We start from the raw sequence: 14,651 nt of genomic DNA, 5'->3' as shown, positions 1-14,651 counted from the left end.
GCCAATGTGAGGCAATGGTAACTGCCAATGTGGGGTAATGTTAACAGGAAATGTGGGGCAATGGTAACCGGCAATGTGGGGCAATGGTAACCGGCAATGTGGGGCAATGGTAACCGGTAATGTGGGGCAATGGTAACCGGCAATGTGGGGCAGTGGTATCTGGCAATGTGGTCTAATGGTGACCAGCAATGTGAGGCAATGGATACTGGAAATGTTGGACAACGATAACCAGGAATGTCAACAAATGGTAACCAACAATTATGGAGCAATGGTATCTGGCAATGTGGGGCAATGGTAACCTGCAATGTGGGGTAATGGTAACTGGCAATGTGGGATAATGGTAAATGGCAATGTGCGGCAATGGTAACCGGCAATGTGGGGTAATGGTAACTGGCAATGTAGGCAATGGTAACTGGAAATGTGGGATAATGGTAATCGGCAATGTGGGGTAATGGTAACTGGCAATGTGGGGCAATGATATCTGGCAATGTTAATTGCCAATGTGGGGTAATGGTAACTGGCAATGAGGTATAATGGTAACTGGCTGTGTGGGGCTACCGTAGCCAGCAATGTGGACAAATGTTAACCAGCAATTATGGGGCAATTGTATCTGGCAATGTGGGGCAATGGTAACCAGAAATGTGGGGGCAATGCTAACTTGCAATGTGGGATAATGGTAACTTGCAATGTGGGATAATGGTAACTGGCAATGAGGGCAATGGTAACTGGCAATGAGGGCAATGGTAACTGGCAATGAGGGGAATGGTATTTGGCAATGAGGGCTAATGGTAATCAGCAATGTGGGCCATTGGTAACAGGCAATGTGGGGCAATGATTACTGGCAATATGTGGCAACGGTAACCAGCAATGTAGGGCAATGGTTACTGGCAATGTGGCGCAATTGTAACCAGAAATATGAGGCCATGGCCAACAGTTTTGTGGGGCAACGGTAACTGACAATGTGGGGCAATGGTAACTTCTAATGTGGGGTAATGGTAACTGTCAATGTGGATCAGTGGTAAATGGCAATGTGGGGCAGTGGTATCTGGCAATGTGGACAAATGGTAACCAACAATTATTAAGCAATGGTATCTGGAAATGTGGGGCAAGGGTAACCATCAATGTGGGGACAATGGTAACTGGTAATGTTGGCAATAGTAACCAGAAATGTGATGCAATGGCCACCAGTATTGTGGGGGCAATGGTAACCGGAAATGTGGTTTAATGATAATTAGCAATGTGGATCAATGGTAATTGGCAATGTGCGGCAATGGTATCTGGCAATGTGGGCTAATAGTGACCAGCAATGTGAGGCAATGGTAACTGGAAATGTGGGGCAATGGTATCCAACAATGTAGGGCAATGGTTAATGGCAATGTGGGGTAATGGTAATTAGCAATTTGGGGCAGTGTTAACTGGCAAGGTTGGGCAATGGTAACCAGCAATGTGGGCTAATGGTAACCAGCATTTTGGGGCAATTATTACTGTGAATGTGGGGCAATGGTACTGCCAATGTGGGGTAATAGTAACTGGCAATGTGTGGCAATGGTAATCAGCAATGTGGGACAATGGTAATCAGCAATGTGGGGCAATTGTATCTGCCAATGTGGGGCAATAATAACAAGCAATGTGGGGGTAATGGTAACTGGCAATGTGGGATAGTGGTAACTGGCAATGTGGGACAATGGTAACCAGCAATGTGGGAGCAATGGTAACTGCAATGTGGGAGCAATGGTAACCGGCATTGTGGGGAAATGGTAACTGGCAATGTGGGGCAATGGTAACTGGCAATGTGGGGCAATGGTAACTGGCAACATAGGAAAATGGTTACTGCCAATGTGAGGCAATGGTTGCAAGCAAAGTGGGCTAATGGCAACCAGCAATATGCAGCAATGGTAAACAGCAATGTGGGGTAATGGTAACGTGGGCAATGGCACCCAGAAATCTGGGGCAATGGCAACCAGTATCGTCGGGCAATGGTAACTGGCAAGTAGGGGCAATGGTAACAAGCAATGTGGTGTAATGGTAACTGCCAATGTGAGGCCATGGTTGCATGCAATGTGGGGCAATGGTAACTGGCGATGTGGGCAATGGTAACCAGCAATGTGGGGTGTGGGGTAATGGTAATGTGGGCAATTGTAACAGGAAATGTGGGGCAATGGCAACCAGTATTGTTGGGCAATGGTAACCGGCAATGTGGGGTAATAGGAACTGGCAATATGGGACAATGGGAACCGGAAATGTAGAGCAATGGTAATCGGATATCTGGGTCAATGGTATCTGCCAAGGTGGGGCAATGTGGGGGTAATGGTAACTGGCAATATGGGGTAATGTTAACTGGCAATGTGGATCAATGGTAATCAGCAATGTGCGGCAGTGCCATCTGGCAATGTGAGGCAATGGTTACTGGAAATGTGGGCTAATGGTAACTGGCAATGTGGGACATTGGTAACCAGCAATGTGAGCAAATGGTAACCAGCAAGTATGGGGCAATGCTATGTGGCAATGTGGGGCAATGGTAACCAGTAATGTAGGGTAAAGGTAACTTGCAATGTGGGGCATGGGAACTGGCAAGATGGGGAAATGGTAACCGGCAACGTGGGGCAATGGTAACCAGAAACGTGGGGCAGTGGTAACCAGAAACGTGGGGCAATGGTAACTGGCGATGGTGGGCAATGGTAACCAGCATTGTGGACAAATGGTAAACAGCAATTATGGGCCATTGGTAACAATGTGGTCAAATCGTAACTGGCAAAGGTGGGGCAACGGTAACTGGCAATGTGGGATAATGGTAACCAGCAATTATGGGTCAATGGTAACTGGCAATGTGGGGCTATGGTAATCAGCCAATGTGGGGCTAATGGTAACTGCCAATCTGGGGTAATGGTAACAGGTAATGTGGGGCAATGGTAACCGGCAATGGTAACCGGCAATGTGGGGCAATGGTAACCAGAAATATGGGGCAATGGCCAACAGTTTTGTGGGGCAATGGTAACTTCCAATGTGGGGGTAATGGTAACTGTCAATGTGGATCAGTGATAAATGGCAATGTGGCCTAATGGTGACCAGCAATTTTAGGCAATGGTAACTGGATATGCAGGCTAATGGTGACTGGCAATGTGGGGAAATGGTAATCAGCAATTTGGGCTAATGGTAGCCATCAATTATGGTTCAATGGTAACTGGCAATGTGACGAAATGGTAACCAGCAATGTGGGGCTAATGGTAACCGGTAATGTGGGGCTAATGGTAACTGCTGATGTGGGGCGGTGGTAAACGGCAATGGTAAACAAAATGTGGGGCAAAAGTAAATAAAATGTGGGGGCAATGTTAAATGGCAATGTGGGATAATGGTAACTGGCAATGCAGGCAATGGTTACTGGCAATGTGGGCTAGTGATAATCAGCAATAATAGAGCAAGGGTATCTGGCAATGTGGAGCAATGGTAAACAAAATGTGGGGGCAATGGTAACTGGCAATGTGGGATAATGGTATCTGGCAATGGGGGGCAATGGCAATTCATATTGTGGGGCAATGGTAACCAGCAATGTGGGGCAATGGTAATATTTGAGTTTTATGTAGCTCCAAAAAATTGCAGGAAACTTCTCAACTGATCACAAGCAAAAACCTGAGCCATGAATGCTTTTAGACTTCTGTGCTTGGGAAAATATATTTGCTCCATTATTTTTGGCCGTTTAACCTTTATGCTGGACTTCCTGATTTTAAATTTGCTGAGTTTTAATGAACGATTATGAACAGTTTAACTAATTTACCTACCTACTTGCATTTTAATTAAGCAAAGACTTTCTCCTGGATACATTTTATAGACCCTATTTGTTTTCCAAACACACCTCTTTTTGCTCTTTAACAATGTGTATTTCTCTCTCATTTATAATAAACAGGCAAGGAGTTATTTTGTCTTTACTTTGAGTGTTTTTAAAGATGAAGATATTCCTTATTTATTTCCAGATTCAAACCAGAATCTTTAAAAAAAAAAAAATAGGGCACATTCTGTGTTCATTTCTCATCACATGTGTTAAGGGAGCTCAAAGAGAACTTTATGTTTGTTACTCACAGAAATATCAGTACTTTTGTGCATCAAAGCTTTCTTTTTGTCTTGACCGGTTTCTTCTTTTTACCATGGTTTAGCAAATCTTTGCACTTTTCAGTTTTGTGTTCATGGACTTCAAAACCCATAGTAGGCACTTAGTTGTAAAACGTCCTCTTTATTTTCCAGATGTTCCAAGGTGTCAACATTGCTTTCTCTAATGCTGCTGTTGCTCCTTCATATGAAACCTGTTTAGTTCATTCAAGGAACTGCTTGGTGCCTTAAAAGCTTTCACCCACTTCAACACTGCCTCTTTATAGCAAACTTCTTGCTTGGCCCTCGTATATTAATCAACCATCTGAATAGTCACCAAATGGTTAACTGTTAAGTCACTACTATAATTGTTCATTGTTGCCCGTTACGTATTGCACCTCCTTTCCGAACCATTAGTGAAAGTGTTATAGCTGTCGGAGTAACTCAAAATGTCTCAAGTTTGGTCTTTACGTGGGTAGAAGTATAGATCAAAGATACCCGGTCCTCTGTTCAGCAGTGTCTTGCTTAAATAGGAATAAGGAATAGGGCTTGCACTTTGGCTTGGAAGTCTTTCTAAGACCTTTGGTGGTAAGCTTTTTCCGGTGCTCCAACAGGGAGAATTGGCTTCTTTTCATAGTGAAACAAGTGGGACACAGGTTTCACTTATACTTTTATTGATAATCTTCTATATTCCCCACACCAATGCCCCCCTCTTAATACTAACCTCAAACTAAAAGTCCTACTGCATCGGATGATGAACCAGTCACCCCCACATATACAGTTCCTTTACATTTTATCGACGTATTATTCTCCCAGTAAGTACCAGGCCTGGTTATCCTTCTCTTATATTAAGTTGAGGAAAACGATAATTCTTATGGGTGGAGCATGCTTCACTAGAGTTTCAGGTCTGCCATGAGGTTCCCTCGACGGGTCACTGTATACATCTGGGGTTTCAACTGAGCAAGGTCCATTAAGAAATGAGCACTGGATATTGGCATGATGTGTTAAGCCCCTGCCGCCCTACTAAGGTATGGCAGGGTTGGTCAGAGGATCCTTCCATACCACCCAAGGTGCCATCATCTGGCTAGAGGTGGCACCCAGTCTCCTCGGACTGTGCAACCATCAACCCCAGGGACAGCCAGGGGACTTTGTCACACTTTTCTTTGGAGGCAAACAACATTTCTAGCAACTATGCTGCCTCCTACCTCCGATGCCTGCACCCGTACTATATGCACCTACCGTCACTCTCGAAATTTGCAATCGACCCAAACAAGAACGGTTTTCCCAAATTCTAGGGTTGATTTACTATTCTTAACTCAAACCCCAAAATAATTAGGGGGAAAAAACCTCCAGTATGACCTAAATAAGGTGGCATGGTTAGAAGGGTCATTTCTTGCACAAATTATTTCTCAAAAACCAGCAGCAAACAAATGCAAAAAAAAAGGCGAAAAAGTCAAGATTCCAGGTCAACTAGAGAGCTAGAAAGGAAAATCGCTGATCTAAAAAAAAAAAAAAAAAGAATTAGTAGGTGGGGAAAAACAAGGGTTATGTGCGGAAGAGCAGGCAAAACATTTGTACAGATCAAACTTACAAATATACTTAAGGTAAAACAGAACATTGTTCACTTGGACAACTATTAAGTAATCAAAAAAAATATGAACACTGAGAAAGTACTCGGCATTTGTAACAATTAATTCTTTAATCCAGTTGGCTCATGGACACATGTTCCTTTTAATGTGTCGTAGGGGATAAAGGGCAAATAATTCATTAGGAAAACTTAAGTAAAGGCATTCTTAAAAGAGATACGGTGCGCAAAAAATCAACATGCAGTCATGGGGGTGGGGCAAATTTGGCAGACAAGTTATTCAGCGATGTACCTGAAGAAAGGGAACGTCTTGAAAACATTTGATTGAAACCTGAAAATCAGCTAAAACGTTCAAGGCATATATATCTCTCTCTCTATATATATATATGTATATACACACAAATAAAAAACATGTACATTTTCCACCCTCTTGTACACTTTTTGCCCCATTATCTGACATTAGGTTAACAATTCATCCTCCTCATAAGAGGTGAAATAGAACAACATATCTACAAACACCCTTTGTAGGCGACTTCAGTGCTGGGCGGTCTCCCAAAACAGACTCCTTACATCAAGTCCAAGGAGTAGCCTATTGGACCTCCACTAAAGGGTGGAGGGAGGCTAGAGCATCAGAAACAAATATAATTGTCCACAAAAGCAGCTTCCGTCACAAAGACATGCAGAAGAGACTAGATGGGTGTTCATGCCCTCCCGCTGCGCTAGGCCTATGGACGGCACCTGAAATTCAAGCCTGCCTAATTGCTACATGTGGTTATTATAAAAGGGAGCAGGGCAGCAGACTGCTTTGCCGAGGTCTTTGCTTAATCAGATGTGAATGATCCCAGGTGATATATTTTTGGATTCAAAAGGAAACTCAAATGTGTGGGTTTGCTGGGAAAGCTCCAATATCAGAAACCACATTTTGCATGTCTTGGAGAAAAAATATCCCATTTCCCAGCTAGTCACTAACCGAGGCCAGAATTAGCAACTGTAGGGAAAAGAGGAGCAGTGGGTACAGTAGCAAAAGAGAAGAGAGGGAGGATGGGTATGGCCCCAGCCACATATTCCTCAGTGTGGTTTCCGGTCCTGCATCCACGCATGGGCAACCTTCGCACATTTGTTTGTTTCAATTTTTTTTTTTTTTTAACTCTTAGTGAAAATCCAAAAGGGCACTGAAGAAGGGTGGCATGTCAGTTGGGGTCGTCACCCAGGATATCTTTCACGAACGAAGCAACATCAGTTTCCCGGGTGCTGTGCAGAATGAAGAAAGGATGGTCCTGGGAGAAGAAAATAGAAGACAAATATTAAAGAAAAATCTCTTACACAAATTGAGAATTGTCGAGTGCATTCAAGTATTATGTACACTCCAACCGCAGCATACATCAATGCCGTATGAAACCTTGGGATAACCTGAGAACTAGGGCGACTCTGGGTGGCAGGGAGAGCTGAACACATTGACTGGACACAACACTGAATAGTTCGAGGCAGACCCTACCTCGGAAGATGATCTTTACTCCGAGGCATATGGACGGACTGGATCCTTGCAAGACTAATGTTTTTTAGATAGAAGGATTCCGATTCCTGTGTATAAAACTGTGTTCACAATATCAGAAGGACTAACGGTTATAACCGAGATGTGTCCTAAAGTTATACCTTTGTTAAGCAGCCATAGAGGCCGTTTTCCATTTTGCTTTTCTTTTTGCTTAGGCTTTCAATTGAATTTGAGTTTGTAAATGTTTTCTTCCTTATTCTCTCTTTCCTTATCCCCTCTTTCGTTTTTTACCTACCTATTGTATATGCGTATATAGATGATACCAATAACCCTTTGGTTTCTGTACTTGTTTCTGTATATATTGGTTTGTTGATACCTAATGTATTTGCACATTTATATGTGTTTGCTTCACTAAATATATATACAGTTTGGGTTCATTGGTGTTTTTTTCCTGACAAATGTACAAATGATTTGTGTAACGCCTTTGGCGTAGTGGAGGGTTGGTCTAAAGAGTTTTAAAAATGATTTAACCCAGTTGTACCAACCCCACGTGCAACAGTACTCCCCGTTTTGATCTAGTTACTAGATATGTGCAGTTCAAATTGTGCCAATCGCATCCAATTTTTAAAAGGGTGCTTCTATATGTGCTTCGCAGGATGCAAAAGGGTGGAGTGGCATCATTGTACATTTGGCGCAGGTGCTGGAAGGGCCTTGGTTTTCACATAAACCTGAGGCTATCCGCCAAGCACAATCCGTCTGTAACCTCTCACCTGGACCTTTTGTAAATTTGACATGCCCTCAAATGCCCGGGTAATGATATTCTGAGTGAACCCCCTTAATAGATTTCACCCTTTGACCCTTCAACACTTGTTCTCATAATACAGTGACCTGGCGGAAGGCACAGATGTCTTCCCTCATCAGGCACCCGTTATGACCACCCTTGACATCACTTTACAGTAGCGGGCACATCCAGCCGGGGCTAGCTACAAGTTGCGATCCAGGATGACTTCTAGTCCATTGTACAGCTTTCGTAGTGGGTCAGGCCTGTTGAGCCTTGATAGGCTCCCGTCCACCATTAAGGGGTGCATGCTCTTCCCAAGCAATACGCCTCAAATTGACATCTTGGTTTTGATTATACATTTCACCACTGCCTCCATTTCAGGTTGCTACTGGGCCACAGACCTAAGCTTTTCAACTGCCTACTTTGTATTCAACAAAGACAGTGTTTATGGTTTTGGATAAACCTGTTTGATAGATTGCTCTAGCACTATGCTTAAAGGAGGCAATGGAATATTTGAGGGTGGGAATAATGGGCAGGCATGCAGTGAGCAGAGACAGCGGGCTGGCCCTATGCTGGCAGGAAGAGAGGGAGAAGAGAAAAGAACTAAGGTGGTTGGAAGTAGCACAGAGAAGAAGGAAATAGCAGCATGTCTTCTTGGAGTGGGGGGAGGGGGTTGCTGCGGAACGACTTAACCCTGCCCCGTCCCGGTGGAATTGAATGTATAGGGTGAGCAGAGTGGTCGACCATTACACTGACCAGGATCGTGAGGAAGGCAGATCCAGCCCGGACCCAGTGAGCGGAAAGGTCCATTGGAGTAGATGGCTGCGGTACAGGATGGTGCTTGGGTGCGAGTGGTAGCTCGCAGAATGCAGGAGTAGCCAGGATTGCCAGCCTGCCCCAGTACAGAGATGATGGGCAGTGCAGCACAGATGCACTGGGAGGACGTGCCGTTGGGTCGCGTGAGGCATCAAAAGTGTCATGGCCTGCCCAAGAAATACCCATATTGTGCTTCCCTGGCCTGGTATGTGGTGGCCTGGGCAGAAGACAAAGGAGACCTTTGCGGCACAAAGGCCAGGGTAAGGAGACCTGTGGGCAAGCACGGTCCCAGGCATGCAGTGGTGCGTGGACAGAACATACTCTGGACAGCGGGCCTAGCCTTGGGTCTTTTGGTTGTATGCCGGATAGAAGCTCAGGGGCTATAACCAAAAGACTAGCTAGCCCAGAGTCCCGACAGTCTCGACATTAGCGTGGCCCCAGATCTTTTCCAGACCTAGCAACACCCCTGGAGACGCTCCTCATAGCGATCGGCGACAGAGCAGGGCCGGATGGATTCTTAAACACACAAGGCCAGATATACTTGTAATAATAGAACATGCCTTTTTTTATTTAAGCTAATGTGTTAAATATCACACTGTGAAAGGATACAGCTGTTCTCCGGTGGTAGTGGTTAGACTAGTTATTTATGCAGGTTCCTCTTGGGGATGTCATCTTTGGGTGGTGACACCACTCCAGCCATGGCTCAAGGAATCGGTTAAGGCCCCATCTATGGGGCCATGACTGGGATGGGCTGGTGACAAGGTTCTGGTCGCCATTCGATGGGCCTTTGCCTAGGAAATACTGGGTGCAGTTACACAACATAAAGAGAGCTCCCCTCCGCAGGGAAGTGGGTTTGTTGGCATATTCTCACGCAGCCCATAATTGATGCATCCTTCGAGCTCCCCAAGTGAAGTGGGGTTGAGCTGGGAACGCTACCAGTGAAGGTCAACTTAAAACTCAGTCAGCTGGGGCATAATGTCCAGGAGTGGTAGCCCTTCGATTGCACTGCATTTACATATTTACTATTTCCATTAAATTGAGAGGCTAACAATCCTCATTTGTGCTGTATCTTTATTCAAGGGGTGGGGTCCTTGCTATCCTTGACACATTTTTGCCCCGAGTCATTCAGGTGGTAGCTCTGAGGAACTCCGGATGGTAGCAGATCTCTGGGTATCCATGTCTCCTCAACAGCTGGTCTGGTGGTCGAGTGGCATGAAGCGTCCCTACTGTGGTAAGGGTCCACCAGCAGGCTAGAGCAAAAATGCACTGGACTACATCAGCATTCCCCCAGAGCACCTCATGATGTTTGCAGCCTGTGGAGGACCCTGCAAAGGAGTCTTTGAGAAGAGCCTCAAACCAAAAGACAAACCCACAGTGGAAATTAAAACCTGTTGACAAACTGCAAAATAATGCAGGAATAGCTGCAAGCTAGGCTGGTAATGAGTCAACCATGAGCTGAGGACTACAATCTGGGAGGCTGTAAAGAAGAGAGGAAGTGTTGCAGATCGACAGGCAGCCGAGATGCACAGCAGAACACAGATAGTGGGACAGCAAGGTAGGTGGCGCTGAGCACAGAAGAACTGCATGTCTTTCACTTGGCGCCAAGATGGCCAACACCTGACTTGCTGAAAGCTTTACCTAACGAAAGGTTATCCCTGGAGTAAATGAGAAGCCGACTGGGCATAAAAGGAAGGCCCCCAGTCAGTTGTAGGGGAGTTAAAGAGAAAGCACAGAGAGAAACGTGGCAGCCATTTGACAAGCAGTTGCAGAGAGCAAGCAGGGACACGATAACCTCAGGATGCCCAATCCACCAGGCAGATAAAGCAGGGAGCTAAAACCCTAGGAGACATCAGATTAAAACTGGGGGTAGGAGGTCATTGAGGGATATCCTCTGCAGGTAAGCGTTTTTGACAGTTGAAAGAGTCCCCTATAGGGAGAGGCCAGGAAAAATCTTACAGGAAGGTTCCACTGCTTAAGCAGCATCCACGGCAGGGGCGACGAGGAAAAGATAAAAAGGAGTGCAGAGCGATATATCTCCATTAGGCATAAACCACTGGTGGTAAAGCGAGAAACGCTCTATATACATAGGAGTCTGGAGTCACCAGGTTGAGAAAGCTGGATAACCCCGGGACCTATAGCCAACAAGCAAGCAGAACTCTATCCCCCTTGTCTGAGCTTTCAAGAGGCAGGTTGGACAGAATATTCTGTGATGATTCACGGGTTCTTGTCACTTCCCGCCGCCCCGGCCCCAAAGGGAAGCCCTTACCTATGAGGCTAGGGAGGTGAGGTCGCTACCCAAAAGTCCCCCGGGGAGGGGGGGGGGGTAACAGGGTAACATGCGGGAGGACCTCATAGGGAGAGCCTCCCCCCTCATGGGGACCATCCCAAGAGTACTACTGTGTGCTGTTGTAAGGTTACTTCTGTCACCTGCAAGATCCAACACAACTGACGCAGAAGATGCAGGGAAACATGAAGAATAACCTTCGGGTGAATAGCCAAAAGACTGCAACGAGGTGCCTTCATGGAAGTATGAAGAGGACCTCGAAACAACTTGAAAGAGACTTTGACGTTACACGGGGCAGAACCCGCTGCATAAAGTAGAGAATGCAGAAGGACTCAGTGTCTCGGGGAACAGGCAGCCGGGCCTGCTGCCGCAGCGATGGAAGCTGGCGTCCCGAGACACCGACCCAGGAGATTCGAATTTGGGAAAGAGGACTTCATGAGATGCAGTCAGCCCTCGCGAGAGAGAGAGGGAAAGAGAGCCCTAAGCAGCAGGCGGAGAGGCTCTCTGTGAGTTGGGACGGACCTGACTCCAACATCCACTGTAAGGACGTCAGTGGTTGAACGAACCCCGTGAGTGGTTCAGAAACTACACCCAGATCACTGCAAGAAGAACAGTGCCGCGGAGCGGCACCGAAACAGGAACCAAGGAGGAAAGACATGCAGAAAACACGTGAGCGAGAAGCCGACCCGAGACCCCAGGAAGAACCGGAGACACACTCCAACCACAGCCAAGGTAAAAGGAGTTGCGGGAGACCCGGGTAGGGTTTGGGGGAATGCTCAGGTCAGATAAAGCATCAAATGTAACACAGAAGTGATCTTCTTGTCCCAATTCTATCCAGAGGACCAAGAGTCAAGTGTTATTCGGAAGTGGTCTCCTTTATCACAGTGATACACAAAAGACCAAGAGTCCAGTATCCCTTGAAAATAGAAGCCGCACACTGGGGCTGATAGCCAAGGGTGAAAAAGGCAAGAGACTCACAGGGAAAGTCTCCCTAAATACCAAGCCTACTTTCAAAGAAGGGAATACATCAAGAGAGAACTTCCTCGTCACAGTGGTGTCAAGAGTCCTAAACATCAAGGGTGTCTCAGTAGTGAACTTCCTGGTCAAAGTAGGAAATCCAACTTGCAGGAAAGAGATAAAGGACCAAGAGCTATTCAGGAGCAATTTCCCCTGTAGTCAAGAAACAGGTAGCCCTAAGAGGGTATCAACAGTAAGAAGAATTGAGAAAAGAATCCAGGAGGGAATTCTGCATAAATGCACACCCTGGAAAAAAGCTCCAAACCACTAGTTCCAGTAACCATGGTCTTTAAGGTGTTTCTCTTATTACCCATTTGTCAGAAGTGCATCCCAGTGTAAAAAGTAGATTTTAAAAGTGAAGCAGTAAAGGCATGCCTGTGCCCACATATGGAGTACTATAGCTTCACCACTCTCAGTCCCCAACACTTGTATCTGCCTAAAGAGTAAACCTTTAGTTAATGCAGAGTCATGGAAGAGTAACAATGGAATTACTGGATGTAATTTTCGGCTCACTAGATTTTAGGACTCTTAGCTTAGTGACGGGCTTGGAGCAATTACCAGTCCTGCCTGCCCTGAACAAGGAGTGATAACTAATTATCACCAACTAGCTTAATTCTTTTTTAGGGGAGGGGGGAGAGAAATCAAAACCACGGATACTAAAAAAATATTAACAGATGGACATCACAGAAAATACTAATGTGAGTAAGAGTCTATACTTATTCCACGGCAGCAAGTGAGGTGGCAGACAAGGAGCAGAAGGAAGTTAAGTGGGGGCTGGCCTGGTAGGGACTCCAGTTGGGGGTGGCAGGTAGAACACTGGGGGAATGGGACCGAGGGTGGTAAAGGGGGTTGGCAGCCACGAGAGGGAGCTTGGGGTAGTACACCAAAAGCTTCACAGCTGGGACAGAGTTGCTGGTGATCAGGTGAGAACACATGCAGTTACTGGTAGATTCCACCGGCGTTCCCGGCCACTCGATTAGCAAGCGTCTCTATCCCGAGTGCTAATATTTATTAAGAGGTGACTGTCCTTAAGAACAATACAATGATCAAGTTCCAAATGGTCGGGAGCATATACAGGAGTCCATTAAAAATGCCCATTCGTGGTTGGTCTACAAAAAAAACTCTGATGGGGTAAATCTTTAAGCTTTGATTGCCTAGCAGGTAATGGATTTGGCATTGGCAAAAGGGCTAATGATATGATATGTTATTTATAACGTGCTTAATACCCAGAGGTTTCTAATGCTCGGACCCGGGGATCGAACCCGTGTAACTCCTTGTCGTCTTGCTTCCAAGGCAAGCATATTGCCCCAGAGCCATCATCCCAAGACAGCGAGTGGGAGGACTTTTTTTTTTTTTTTTACTAGGTGCAAGGACAGCACTGGAACCATTTGCTCTTGTACATAGATTAAGTTGAATTATAACTTCCCGAAAAAACCGTTGGATACAGAAAGGCTTCAAGGATGATAATCTGTGTTCTTTTACAGAGCTTCATGCCTGAATCCTTGCATTTATATGCACTGCAATACCCAGTGTAATGGTGATCACTTTGGTGACCTCAGAAGGATGAAGGGCTGCAGTGGGATTCGAATTTGCAAAGTGCTTACATTCTTGGCCTGGCCCAAATACTCATACAGACATGGAGGGCCATCAGCCAGAAAGGTCATCTCGGGGACATGCAAGTCGATGCCTCTTTATGGTAGAAACTATAGAGTATGCATACATGTTGGCAAGTACTCTTGCAGGAAGAGACAATATTAGCACTGCACCCTTCACATGCACATGTCTCATTTGACTCGATCACACCACCTGCGGTAGAGAGGAGCAGGCTTATTAGATACAATGGAAAGCCAATGACTGTATTCGTCATAGGTTTCCAGCTCAGTAGTTGTGCCAGAGGAAAGACCAATGGTTGATTAATCAATGGCATCAAAAGCTAACTGCAAGTAGACACCTTCATGGCCCTTTCCAGGATCACATGCACCTGAAACCATAATCAAATATCACATCTGGTGAGAAAGACTAGCTAAGCAGCTTGGGGAAAATCCAGAGTGTGTCGTCACAATCCCATAGCTAGTGGGTGCTGTGAGGGCTCATTAACGCGAGGCGGACAACTGCTTCTAGTTTTCTCAGTAGTTGACATTTTATTAATGCAAGAATATGCAAAGAAAACCTAACTAAGCCTACTCTACCAGGAGGTCCCTACCTCGTCTAGATTCTAAGGCAAAATCTCCTAGCATATACAAAACTGGCCCTCATACTAAGCAGAACATTCAAAGTAAAACAAACAACATAAATTAATGATTACCAAATAACCATTGACTTGGATAACTTTCACTTGGCCTGGGTAGATCCATTTCCCAGGAATGTCCAAAGTCAATGTCTCAAAGTGTTCACAAACTAAAGTAACATTTTGAACCAGTTCTTGAAAGTTCCAAATGAAACACATGTTCACCCAAACAAAAATCCACTGGTAACTGTTCTTTCTCTGTTAGTTGAAATGTTCCTTCTTCTTCCAGGATAGATTTGACAAAGTTCAAAAACAATAGTACCACTTCTGCTTCAACAAATGTCCATACTTTAAGCTCTACAGCGTCTT

The 14,651-nt window shown here is 45.4% G+C and overlaps 1 protein-coding gene across 4 annotated transcripts in view; it reads right to left on the bottom strand.

The window, feature by feature from the left end:
• Positions 1-5,754: 5,754 nt before the first annotated feature.
• The window catches only part of MAP2K3 (mitogen-activated protein kinase kinase 3), a 371,386-nt gene continuing 362,489 nt past the window's right edge, over positions 5,755-14,651 (bottom strand). For all 4 annotated transcript variants that reach the window (XM_069645769.1, XM_069645767.1, XM_069645768.1 and 1 more), the window contains one exon: positions 5,755-6,942. In XM_069645769.1, the coding sequence (XP_069501870.1) occupies positions 6,856-6,942 (87 nt within the window). In that variant the 3' untranslated portion in view covers positions 5,755-6,855. The remainder of the gene's footprint in view (positions 6,943-14,651) is intronic.

The sequence above is a fragment of the Ambystoma mexicanum genome, chromosome 2p (assembly GCF_040938575.1).
Source record: "Ambystoma mexicanum isolate Mex_15411 chromosome 2p, UKY_AmexF1_1, whole genome shotgun sequence".
Lineage (NCBI taxonomy): Eukaryota > Metazoa > Chordata > Amphibia > Caudata > Ambystomatidae > Ambystoma > Ambystoma mexicanum.
The sequence above is the reverse complement of the archived record's forward strand: the minus strand, read 5'-3'. Positions and strand labels throughout refer to the sequence as shown.